We start from the raw sequence: 13,695 nt of genomic DNA on the forward strand, positions 1-13,695 counted from the left end.
CTGGGAAAATGTCTTTAGGAAAGATTAGGTTCCTTTGTGCTGTGTAGACAGGCTTGGAACAGTAACAGTGGTGTTAGTACTATAACAACCTGGAGTAGAAGCAGTTTCCTGCTCGTGAGAAACCAAAAATCAAAGAGAGTATGGCTCAGAACACATTGGGATCACCAGAAAGCGCACACAATTTCCTCATTTCTTCTACAATTTGCCCATGACTAGATGCTACCAAAACCTGCGATCTCAAATGGTCCTTACTTAATAGCAAAGAAGAAAAAAATAGAAGGTAGAACCTTTAAAACTTTATTTGAAAACAATCAAACAAGTGAACAGGGTTCTGCAATTCTTTGGTTTTTAATACATTTTTCCAGACTTCAGTTTTCTAAATACTCATCTCCTTCTTCAGCCTCTGCTTCTACTGAGTCTACACCGACTTCTTCATAATCTTTCTCAAGGGCAGCCAGATCTTCCCGGGCTTCAGAAAATTCTCCTTCCTCCATTCCTTCCCCAACATACCAATGTACAAAGGCACGCTTAGCATACATGAGATCAAATTTGTGGTCGAGGCGAGCCCACGCTTCAGCAATAGCAGTCGTATTACTCAGCATACACACAGCCCGTTGCACCTTTGCGAGGTCACCACCCGGCACCACAGTGGGAGGCTGGTAGTTAATGCCCACCTTCAAGAAAACAAATGAAAACTTTCCTTCAGTGCTAAGGCTTAAAGACTTCTGTTAACAATCAAAAATCACCATGGTTACGAAAAAATAAAATAGCTTACAGTTATTTTGCACTTCACCGAAATATTTAACAGGGACATTACAGCACTGTAGAACGACTGTTACCTCTGAATACTATACAATTCCTAATAATTCAAACATCGAGCACTTAAAAAGCTACGCACGTACCTTGAACCCAGTGGGGCACCAATCCACAAACTGAATGGTACGTTTAGTCTTGATAGTAGCAATAGCTGCATTGACATCCTTGGGAACAACGTCACCTCTATATAACATACAGCAGGCCATGTATTTGCCATGGCGAGGGTCGCATTTTACCATCTGGTTGGCTGGTTCGAAACAAGCATTGGTGATTTCAGCCACAGATAACTGCTCGTGATACGCCTTCTCAGCGGAGATGACAGGGGCATACGTTACCAGGGGGAAATGGATTCGTGGGTACGGAACAAGGTTAGTTTGAAATTCTGTCAGATCTACATTGAGGGCTCCATCAAAACGCAGTGAAGCTGTGATGGATGAAACAATTTGCCCAATTAATCGGTTTAAATTGGTATACGTAGGACGTTCAATGTCAAGGTTACGACGACAGATATCGTAAATGGCTTCATTATCTACCATGAAGGCACAGTCTGAATGCTCTAAGGTTGTGTGGGTAGTTAGAATTGAATTGTAGGGTTCCACCACAGCAGTGGAAACTTGTGGTGCTGGATAAATCGCAAACTCTAGTTTAGATTTTTTGCCGTAGTCAACAGAGAGCCTTTCCATGAGCAGAGATGCAAACCCTGAACCAGTGCCTCCTCCAAAACTATGAAAGATAAGGAAACCTTGCAGCCCTGTGCACAGATCAGCCTATAATGGGATGGGAAAAAAGTAGGAGAAAAAAAAAGTTACTGATGATTTTGGACAAAGCAGTATTGAAACAATCATTCAAAAGCATTTCTTTCTTGTTAGTTTTAGATTGTTATAATTTAAAAAATAGCATTCTTGAAAGGTGGTCTTCCTTTTTTCTTGCGTGTCTTTTACTCGGAAGTACCACTGCCTCTGCATAACTTTTTCTGAATAGTATTTTAAAATTTAAAAGTTGCTTTATTGTCTTTGATGCCATTTTAATACTACTATAAGCGAGAGCAGCTCTGCACCACTGTGACAAGTTGCTATAAATTACAGCCGGGTTACAGCTTTAGAATCTCTTTATGTTCCCACTCTAGCTTTCAGCAAATATCAATTAGATGTTGAAAACAAGGGTTTTTTTATTTTTGTAATTTTAAGTAGACAATCACTATGTCACTTTGAATCATATCATCCTACGTGAGTTTCTCACAATGCAATGTCAAGATAAAAAAAACTAGAGAAGTAATTAAAATTGCTAAGCATTCAACCAAAACCTGAGGTTCAGGCTACTAGAAATATTTTGCGCGACACATAATGGCATGATTCAAACTGAAAATAGCAAACAAACAAAAAAGTCTAACAGTGTTGTTACACTTGTTTAAGGCTTTTATAATATGTTTCTGAGGTATCCTTAAAATACTTTCAGATAATGGTATTTCAGAGCCTAAAAAAATTTAAGTTTTACTGACTGAATTTTTATTTAACTGGGGGGGAGGAGCAAGGAGATAAAAGTTTTGTTTTAAACAATCAACTATGCACAAAATTCTTAGGGAAAAAACATAGCAAACCATCATTATAGATAGCTATAGAGCTGTATCAATTATTTTAAATACTGACTTGCAGCATGAGTTCTTACCAGTTTGCGAATGCGGTCTAGCACTAGATCAACAATCTCTTTTCCAATGGTATAATGGCCTCTGGCATAATTATTGGCTGCATCTTCTTTCCCAGTAATGAGCTGCTCAGGATGGAATAACTGCCTATATGTGCCTGTACGTACTTCATCTACAAAAAACCAAAATACCACAACATAAATTTGATCTGTTCAGTTCTATGTGTGCTCCCTAGTGACTACACACCAAGCGCACGTCTAAAGAGTGTAGACAGCATCCCTGACTATACGCAGCTTGTCTGACTAGCCTAAGAAGTTGGCACAACTTCAGCCCCTTTGTTTAGGGGAAAACATCAGGCACTCACAAAGCAGTATTTGTACCCGAGAACAGAGAGGTCACTCAGAAAACTACATTACAGGTACAGACAAGATTCCGGATAGCAATTAAACAAAACTCTGGATGCAGTGCAGCAGTCTAGAAAGATTATACAGACTGTAAAAAAGTTCTATTATTTTCCAAATGTTGTTACCTGTAGACTATTATTTCATTTCTTTCAAATAACAATAACCTCAAATGTCAAAATGGCATCCAGACACACATCTTTTAAAATCTATAGTGTTCTGAACAAACAAAAAAGACCGTAGGGAATCTTCACTTTTACACTGAAGATCTTCAATGTTAGGTACATACCAACTACGGTTGGCTCTAGGTCCACAAACACTGCTCTGGGAACATGTTTACCAGCTCCCGTCTCACTGAAGAAAGTGTTAAATGAATCATCTCCACCTCCGATAGTTTTATCGCTAGGCATTTGACCATCAGGCTGGATCCCATGTTCAAGACAATACAATTCCCAACATGCATTGCCGATCTGAACACCGGCCTGACCAACGTGGATGGATATGCATTCACGCTGCAAATTAAAAACAGAACAATGATAATGAGATATGGAGCTACCCGTCTTCTAGATTTTATTTGCATAATAACTAGCTATCTGTGGGCTGCATCTTTCCATGGTCCTTCTCTGCTGCAGTATTCCTTGGTTGCTCCAGTGACAATTTAACTGATCAAATTGTCTGCCGCTGACAAGACTCTACTCACCTTAGCTGATCTGGGCTGACTTTGAGAATATTGGAAGATCTTAAAGACAACATAGTCTCTAAGAACACACAGGGTGAATACAGATTCATCATCCCTTACCATGCTGCACGCATATTAGATCTTTAATATTCTGCCTAGTCTCTTTTTCACCTTCCTTTAGTTTTGTAAGACTTCTTTATATAGTGATGCCTGTAAATGTGGAATTTTCCACATTTCCCCAAATTTCCTTGATTTGTTGCCAAATCACGTACTGGCTAACTGTTGCACAAATCTTTCCTGCACAGGACCACTTAGTATGTTTTCCTTTATAAGCACAGATATCTAGCCCCTGGCAATACACACATATTTGAGTTCCTCTGTGAAATCATCTGAGAGTCCCAATCAGACGTTATCTGCCCGCTTTTAGCCAGCTCCTTTGAGTCTAAGCTACTGTGCCATGTATGTTTAATCTCTCAACACCTCAATTTTGTCTTACACCAGACATGGAAATAAGCTGTTTTTCTAGCTTACTGTTACAGTGCATCTAGGAAAAAGCAGACGTGGAAAAGTAGGGTGTCTGGGCTGCTCTTTCCTGTTTTCTTGATAGCTTCATCAGAACTTGTATCCTCAATTCCATGTTTTAATTCTCACCCCCGTGGTTCTGTCAGAAGTCTTTTGCCAGCGAGACTAACTCTGTGCTTATTTCCACCTCCATCCAGGTGGCACCAAGTTTCCAAAGCCTTCTCGCCGCCTGCCTCCCGCTCCCTGGCGTGTGGCCGCCATGCTGCCCTCGCAGCCGGCGCCAGGGGCTCCCCGCAACCACCGCCGGCCCCGCCCCTCCGCCGCTGCCCAGCACGCGGTGCCGTTGGCTCCCGGCCACACTCCTCTCCTCTGATTGGCTACGCGCAAGCCTCTTCGGCTTTGCGCGCCAAGGCAGCCCAGCGACGGCGGAAGGATCCGGTCGGCTGCCGCCACGCTGTTTCCCGCCGTCTCTCTGCCGCCTGCCTCACGCTTCAGCCTGCCCCTCACCTCTCCGCGCGGGAGGCGCCCGCTACGAACTGGCGTCCGTTGCTTTTCTACACCTCTTGTCTTACTAGCCGCCGGCCAGTTTCTATGCCTCGCCTCCCCCGAACTATTAACTCTTACACTAATCTCTCCCCTCCTCCCCAGTCCTTCTGCCTTACTGCTACCGCGGGGGCTTCACGCAGAGACGGCCTGCAAGTCCTTCCGCAGCACACGCGGCCATAAACTCCCCAGGCTGCCGCAGCAGCAGCTCTCCCAAATGCCCCTCCTCTCCCCGGCCGCGAGGACCCCGTTCCCCACCATGACGCCTCGCTAAGCTGAGGAACTCCGGCTGCGCCACAGCACGTCCACCGCCGCCTGCCCAACAGCACCAACTGGCGACGGCTAACCGCCTCGAGCCCCCCGCCCTCGCGTGCCGGCTCCCCATTGGCTGTTACCCGGGCGGTCTAGAGGCGAACGGAGACCGCTGATTAGCCGAGGGCGCTCTTCTCCCCACGTGGGGCCACATGCGCGCCCGAAAGCGCGCGAGCAGGGGTGTCTCCAGGGGGCGGGGCTTGAGCTGCACTGGGCGCGCGGGTGGGGTGTCAGCTCGCGGCGGTAAAGTGGGGTGTGGGGAGGCGCCTCAGGGTGCGCTGGGGTTACCCGCTGCCGTGAGGGCTGTGGTGAAAGCCCAGCGCGGGCTCGTCGTCAGCAGCTCCGCTCGCACCGGCTCCGGCGGCTGCTGGAGGCGAGTGGTTGGAGGCGGGGAGGGCTGCCAAGCGCTGGCTCGGCTGGGGCATGCTTCGGTCATGGCCGTTCTCGAGGCCGCCAGAAGGCTGCCGCCTGGCAGGGGAATGGCATGAGTGCCTGTGCGCAGCTCCAGACGGGGAGAGGAGACCTCTGACAGCCTGGAAATGCCTTTTAGCAGAAAAAGACCAGCAGCTGGATAGGTGAAGCTGGATGTCCAGAGTTGAAGTGAGAACATGCAGTTGCTTTCTGGAGTAGCAGACATGCCACAGGTGGTTTTTTTCCCTCCCTTTCTGTCCTCTTTCTGCCTCTCCTTTCTGTCAAAACTTACTTCTTTTCCAGTGGTCAACATATCCCCTGTAATGCTCCCCGTGTAGCGTTCCTGCACGGAGGTTTTTCCTGGCGGGTACATGAGGCTGGAGTAGGAGACCAGGTTGGTCCATGAAATGCAGCAAATGCTCTGCATTTTTTTGACTAGCAGCAGAGATTATTTTTCTGTAATGTTAGTTCTGCCTAACAGGCCAACAGAAATCTCACAGAAATCTAGCTAGAAGTCTTCATTTATTTTAATGTACTCCTAGTCAAGATTGGACAGGAAGGCATTGCAATCAAATAAGCCTTTTTTTTTTTCTATTGAGACTTTTTTTTTTTAACTTGGCATAGCTTATTAACAGCCTTGTACAATAGAAATACTCAGTCTAGATTATTATGACAGAGTGAATGAAAGTTGAAGAAAAAACTTCGAGAGCTGCCTGAAAGTTGAAATGGGAAAAGAAATTCCATGTGTTATTATAAATGTCAACTTATTCATATTCTATTCCTGTAAATTGTATCCTTGCTCCGTATTTTAAAAATGCTGTGCTGAGCAAAAGACATTCTTTGTTTCAGGGGTCTGCCCACAAGGCTTGATTTCAGGTTATTTGGGGTAGTTAAGTTCTGTTTCTCTGCAAAATACAAGCTATGTATCTGTGGTTCTAGGAGAAAATAAAACCTTTCAAAAGAAACTACAAAACTCAATAGTGTTTTGTTGGGGTTTTTTTTAAGACTGAAGCTAGCATATTTTTCTATGAGATTTCAGTTGTTCCAATGCAAGTTTTATACAGTTTTTTATATGAGGTTTTCCATAATGTACAACCAATTGCATTTAAAGCTACATCTGAGGGAGCAATTTAAAACTGAAATTAATGCCCAGTTCCTGCTATAATTTTGATTTTTTTTTTTTTAACCTTTTTAGAAAAGCAGTTTATACCTGGGAACTGGTGCAAATATGGCCATATTCTTACTAAACAGATTTTTCCCAGTTGTACTCAAGAATCTAACAATAGGGTTTTTACCATTTTAAATTTCTGTTAGTTTTATAGGGTTGATACTGCTATGGAATATTGAGCTGAAGGAGATCTATGACATGACTTGCTTTCATTTACAGACAGTATTTTGTACATAATTTAAATATATGTATGTTTGTATCTCTGGTTATGTTGTGGATTAGGCTGGTTTATTGCTAAGGTCTTTAATACATAGAGGACTAGGAGTGAGCAAATAAGATAACCTCACACACATATAATCATATCCTAAGTTGAGAGTGGTGTTAGTGGTGAGGTTATATTTAAGTCAGAGATACCAAAGGCTGAAGTACTTCCTTTATTATGGAGCCTTTCAAGCCTGCTGTGTAGAAAAGGCTTGCAAAGACAAATTAATTGTGTACTAAGGATGACCTAGTTTATGGTTGAAATTTGACTTTGGCCTTACAATTAAAGCCCAGGACAGGAGAGTTTTAAAAGGCCCTTTTTGGACCGGCCTCTCAGTGCATGCAGGACAGAAAACAAGCTTTGAAGGGACAATACCTTTAGTTTTCTTTAGACAACATTGTGTTAATGTAATTGAAATATACCAAGGCAATATGTATAAGTTTCTGAAAGTGATAGTGCCCTTAACTTCAGTGTTCCTGTTTTTTCTTGTGCAACTTGCATCTGATAGAGATGTGCTCGGTGTGCATTTGCATCTGGATTGTATGTGTGTTTGTTTGTCTGAATCCTGAAATACACTGGAGTAGTAAAGGTTGACAGACTTTATATTAGAATAAAATTTTATATCCTTATTATATTGGATCTCTAAACCCATTACGGGTCTTCAAATGTTTTGGCTAAGATTTTTTTTCTTTTTTCCCTGCCCCCTCCCCATCCATTTCCTCTTGCACGTCCTTTCACAATTTTTTAAAACTTCTATTTATACATTTTTGTTTTCTTACTATTTTATCTGTAAATTATTCCTATGTTGGTGTAAACCATCAGCCAGTCATTTGCAGCCAATAATAAAGGTCTATTGTTTACTCTCCTGCAGTAAAATGGGACTTCAAGTACAGGCCAAGATGGGATAGGGATTAAAATCGGAGAGGGCAAAAGTGGCCATGACATTATTTTTAGCACGCCATCATTCCTGGGGTATCATTATTTCCAGTGACTTCCTAGCTAGTGACAACACTTACGAGTATATAATTCTTAACTTTTCATCCATATGTCTAATACATTTTAACATAACTTTAGGCAAGATGCTGCTCGGGCCCTTCCTCCTAATCAAAACTATTTAGTATCATTCGATACTAAAGATATCGCTTTAGACGCTGAGCGTCTTGTTTGGAGAAACATAGAATTACTCACAAATAGAGTATGCCTTAATTGGCAGAGAGATTTCAAGAATTATTATCATTCACTAGCAAATATTAGAAATCTAGAGAATTTACAAACAGGAAGACAGTATAAAAATACTATAAACTAGCACATCTAGTAAAGAAGAAGCCACAAATGCAATTACTAAAGCAAGCATTTTTGAAGGTTACACTGGTTTGCAATGAGGAAGTTATACATCTTTCTTGTTAGGCTATTGTCGTGGTTTAACCCCAGCCGGCAGCTAAGCACCACGCAGCCGCTCGCTCACTGCCCCCCCACCCCTGGGATGGGGGAGAGAATCAGGAAAAAAACCTCGTGAGTTGAGATAAAGACAGTTTAATAGGACAGAAAGGAATGAAAAACAATGATAATGATAATAATAATATGACAATAGTAATACTAAAAGAATTAAACCATACAAAGCAAGTGGTGCACAATGCAATTGCTCACCACTCGTTGACCAATGCCCAGTTACTTCCCGAGCCACAATCCACCCCTCCCAGCCAGCTCCCCCAGTTTATATACTGGGCATGACATCCTATGGTGTGGAATATCCCTTTGGCCAGTTTGGGTCAGCTGTCCTGGCTGTGTCCCCTCCCAGCTTCTTGTGCCCCTCCAGCCTTCTTGCTGGCTGGGCATGAGAAGCTGAAAAATCCTTGACTTAGTACAAACACTACTTAGCAACAACTAAAAACATTAGCGTGTTATCAACATTATTTCCTACTAAATCCAAAACACAGCACTATACCAGCTACTAGGAAGAAAATTAACTCTGTCCTAGCTGAAACCAGGACAGCTATAAAATGCAAGTAGATCTGATAGCACTGTGGAGTTCCATTAATCAGTACCTCTTGTTGATTCATCAAACTTTCTTACCATATAGGCTATACTAATAATTAATTAATGACCCTTAAGATCTAATCCTCATTATCTATTCCTTTGTAGTGTAGAATTTTTTACAAGTAAATTGCTACTCCCATTTATTCTCAGCTGCATCAAGATGATAGAGTACAATAGTAATTTACATTTTTTAAAACATATTCCCTCTTACAGTGGAAATTACAGTGATTAAAGTATTGTTAACATTACTAACATTGTTTACATTAATTTATTAATTTCTAGACCTTTCCTTATATTATACTTTTGTAATTGGCAGGCAAAAGAAGGTACTCTGTGCAGTAACTAACAGTATTTCCTGTGTTAAGTATAAAACTGTAAAAAAAAAACCCCAAACCTTCAAACAAACAGAAAAATCCAGACAAAAAAACCCACCCTGCAATGATTTTAGGATATTTACGATAAAGATCATCAATGAATTTCTCCATATAGGTTTTTTTTTTTACTGTTGAGCAAGGAGAACAATGTGATTACCTCTTTTTCATTTTTACCAGAAATAGTAGCTAAAACAGTACTGAAATTAGACTAAAATGGATGCTTTTCATATATTGTTCTTGTTAAACTGTATGAAATCATAGCATTATTTAGAATAAAACAGGCTTTGTAGAGACTACTTCAAATAAGGTTCCACCTAGAATGAATGTACCACACATTTGTGAAGTGAAGCATCTGCTAGCTAACATCAGTCAGTTGCATCTTGTTCCTTTCACCAACAGCAATAGTTTACCTTTTATTTTTCTCAACCCCCCAAACAAAAAACCCTAAACCAGCCAACCAACCACCCACAACAAAAAAACCCAAACCCAAACAAAACCTCAAAGAAAAGCAAATGACAGATTTGCTGTTAACAATAAGAACTGGTAAAAATTAAGATGAAGAAATTGCTATTAATTCATTGAAGCCAGTGGAGTGATGCTTAACTCATGTTAAGCATGAGCCTAACCTAAGCTGATGTGTTTCTAATTGCAGTGCTTTGGGTTTTTCTAAGGTAAATGTAATGGAAAACATGCAAAGATGAACACTGCCACCTTTATAATTTCATAAAAACAGATTAGCTTGTTACCTTGTTTGCTTTTAAGTCCCTCACAAGAAGATGATTTTTTTCTTTCCCTAGGGATGCATGAATATGTTAGGGTCAAATTATTGCTAGGCAAATCTGCTGTGTACTCCTCAAATTCCCGCCCAATGTGACAATAGTTCAAGCTGGTCTGAATCACAGCAGGGACAGAGCCCCTTCTCCATTCCATGTAACTTGTACAGCTTACTGGAGCAACTTGGTTGTGAGTCAGTTGCTCTAGACTCCTCCTGTAAGCAAAGGAGAGACAAGCACCGCCACAGGATGATTTAGACTCTCTGAGCTCTGCCATACTCCCAAGGTACCTACTGTTTTCTCTCATAGTGACCCATAGATCTACTCCACTCTCTGTCTCAAGACTCCAGATACATTCCTTCCTGCATCTTCAGACCATTGGCTTGCTGAGAGTACCAAATTACGGGGATTTACTAATTTTCTTACATTTACTGGTATGTCATTGATGCTGACTTACTGAGCACAGTTCCCTGCTGACAGAGGCAGCTATGTCACAGAATTCCTATTAAAAATTGATCTCAAAGATAACCATTTATTTTGGTCCCATTCCTTCTGGAAGGGTTATCTAGAACCCAACTATTCACGTTAGTATCTTTTCTGTCTATTTCTGGTCTAAATGTATGTATCAGTAGCTACAACCATTTGTGCTTGTGTGAACAATTTTGGTTAGGTTATATAATCCTTTTCCTCTCTCAGTGGTTTGCTCTGTTGATATGTGTATAAAAATTAATCATATCCTATTTCTCAGTCTTTGTCTTAGTACACTGAGTAAGCCAAGCTCTTTTAGGCCTCTCATAATGCACATTTTATTCCTTATCACTGCCTAACTCAAGCTGATCAAATTTAATTCGCATGAACTTTGGTGTTTAGAATTCTGCACAAAGCTATATTCCATGTTTTACTGGCAAAACTTCTGTGGGGCCATTCATTCTACTCTCTGCTGGAAAGAGTTGTGCAGATACATGCCAAGATAGCATTTAAATTTAAACTATAAAATTATCCGTTTACCACTGACTGACTTGACTGTGTTCAACTCTGCCTTCTATCCTTTTATACATATCAACTCCTTTATATACTCTTAGTTACAGAATTTATTGTACATCTTAACCATTCTAGCCATGTACATCTTAACCATTCTAGGTCATGTGAGCTCAGGAAGATTTTTCCCCTTGGCTCTTTGTGGACGTGAATCTTTATTAAAAGGCAGTTCTCCTACACATATAGCAATGACTGTGGCACAGAAGAGAAAAAATAAGCCTATGCAGCATTGCCATCTTATGGTAACGATGGAAAAAATGTTTAGCATCAACATAGGGAGAAATGAGAGGAGGCGTCATTGTAGACCACTCCTTTCACTTTAGGGAATGAGTCTGAGAAAGTAAGTTCTCAAAAATATCAGCTGTAGTATAGGGCCTCTAAGAGGGACCATGTATGCAGCCTTTTTCATGTATTCTTCAAGAGAAATTATGATTAAAAAATATCCCTTAAAAAAATCTGAAAGGACTTGATATTCCATCACTGCCAGATATTTTGTCTGTAGCTACTGAACTCCTGATGCAGAAAATACAGCCCTTTTGAAAACACAGGCAGGACATAAGCCTAACCTTTTATAGGATATGGTGTGTGCTGATCTTTGTGGTCTCGGCCACATTGATCATATCAGATTGGAAAACAACCAGACTGGAATATGCTATTATTTTATAGATGACTAAGTCTGTGTTTCTGGTATATTCAAGAGAAGATAACAAAAATCTTGCAAGCTCTGTATGAAAGAAGAAAAATTACAGGGCGGGGGGGAGTCTAAGGAAACAGTATGGGGAGAGTAAACAGTATAAATGAATGAAGAAAAGCGTTTCTGAAAGGCTTTTGCTATTTAAAATTGTTCCTGTTCAAATGTGTAGCAATCTTGAAGTTATATGTGAAAGGGAGAGAGCAGTGAACTGTGCAAGTCTTAGCATTTCTGACTGCAAGACATTCTCTGTTGTAGGTTTTCATGGAACTGTGGATGTTGGAAGCTCAGTGTTAAGACTCCACTTCCCGGATCTCCTGGCTTGCCCAAGAGTAGGATTCCCTTCATTCTGCCACATGCTTTGCTTAAGAGTTAGGAAGCAAGTGGGAACCAGTCCAGTTTGCAGAAGAGCTGCTGTTGGAAAATTACTGTACATGGACTCTCTTTGTCACTGTTGGTTTTGATGAATGTGCAAGTCCTTGTGGGAGAATGTTCCTTTTTTTTCCTTCCAAAAAAAGTCTAATAAATAGTTTCCTAGGATCCTGTCTTATTATAGTTTTCCTTGTAAGTATATAGCTTTAATTGTGAAAGCTATAATAGTTTTATGGACCTGCAAATTTGCACTGACCAAAACAGGTACATGGACAGATTTTAAACTCCATCTTGAACCACTGAATCTGTGAGAATGTGTCAGTAATTTAATGAAGAACAGGGTCTTGCCTAGAAAACTACATTTCTGTTTGAAAGATCTCTGTATACTGAAGTTAAAATTGGCTTCTAAAAGATGGAATAAGTCAGCCTTAAAACTATCTAGGACCATGGCAATATCTGTATAAATCCGAAGAGGAGAAATTATGTATTCACATAGAAGAAAATTCTGTCAAAGATCAATCTAACAATCTGGGTTTTCTTTTACTGTCTTTGCCTCTGACAAAGTTAGTCTGGCAAATCTATTATAAGTCAACGAATTTATACATCAGATACATTAGATTTTAATGCTGGGACAGTTTGCCCTGATGATAATCTTAATACAAAATTTGTTGGCAAAGTTTTAAGGATAAGTAATTGAAAAGCTGGGATTTGGTTTCTTGTTGTTGTTGTTGTTGTTGTTCGTGGTTTTTTGTTTGGTTGGTTTTTTTACATTAATCTGCACCTTCTGATAAAACTATGTAATTTTCTTTCATCTAGCATCCATGTTTATCCAAGAAGACTGCTGCATAAATCCCTTTTTGACAAGACATTTCTTTCAATCGATACCAGTGGCTGCCTCAGTGACTTTGTGAAAGTATTTCTTTTCAATTATTTAATGGCATGGAATGGCACCCTGGAATGGTGGGTGAAAGGATTCCGTTTTTAACAAAGGAAGCTTTTAAAACTCATCCTCTTTTTTTTTAACAGTAGGCCAATGAAGAAGAAAAATTCTATTTTCCTCATCTGTTGTTGGTCACAGCAAGTTAATCTATTTGACTTAAATTACAGCTCATTCAGTTACAATTTTGGGGAGAAGCTGTAGGAAACTTCAGAGTGGTTTCACTTAAGTGACATGAAAACATTCTTCAAAAGGCTCTATCCTGCAAAGATAAAAATGCTTTTAATTATCACTGACCGCGGCAATGATTGGTGACTTCACACACGGATGCTTCAACGATTCTCAACAACATGCTATTTCTGCATAAGGTAGTCTACCATATGCTTTTATGTTGTTCAGCGTGTTAGAGAGGCTACTTTCTAAATCAGATTCTTACTACAAGACAAACCTTCAGAAAGTCACATTCTGACAACCTCATGCTTTGCCCTTCGCATCCTCTTTCGTTTTCTTGGCATCTTTGCGAACTCGCGAACGTTTTCCTGTCTGTAACGTACGGTTAACCGCACCTGTTGTCTACCACTGTAAACAGATTACTTTAACGCTACCACTTGTCTGGTAAAGCCCCCATGGTGTGCGGCAGGGCCGGGCACCCCGCAGAGAGGGCTGCGGCACCGGCACCTCGGCTCGCCCAGGACCGCGGCGCTCCCGCACCGCCCC

General features: G+C 40.9%; 1 protein-coding gene across 3 annotated transcripts; it reads right to left on the reverse strand.

Moving 5' to 3' along the window:
- Positions 1-282: 282 nt before the first annotated feature.
- Positions 283-13,477, reverse strand: LOC127019912 (tubulin alpha-3 chain). Of its 3 annotated transcripts, none has more exons than XM_050902212.1 (5): positions 13,427-13,477; positions 3,149-3,371; positions 2,482-2,630; positions 903-1,583; positions 283-674 (listed from the first exon to the last, which is right to left on the reverse strand). In XM_050902212.1, exons 1-5 carry the CDS (start codon positions 13,454-13,456, stop codon positions 369-371), a joined length of 1,389 nt encoding a protein of 462 aa, XP_050758169.1. In that variant the 5' UTR covers positions 13,457-13,477; the 3' UTR covers positions 283-368. The 3 variants fall into 3 exon arrangements, with proteins under 3 accessions (XP_050758169.1, XP_050758171.1, XP_050758172.1); XM_050902214.1 differs by lacking the exon at positions 13,427-13,477 and adding an exon at positions 4,862-4,917; XM_050902215.1 differs by lacking the exon at positions 13,427-13,477 and adding an exon at positions 4,190-4,204.
- Positions 13,478-13,695: the final 218 nt, after the last annotated feature.

Source organism: Gymnogyps californianus, chromosome 10 (genome assembly GCF_018139145.2).
Source record: "Gymnogyps californianus isolate 813 chromosome 10, ASM1813914v2, whole genome shotgun sequence".
Lineage (NCBI taxonomy): Eukaryota > Metazoa > Chordata > Aves > Accipitriformes > Cathartidae > Gymnogyps > Gymnogyps californianus.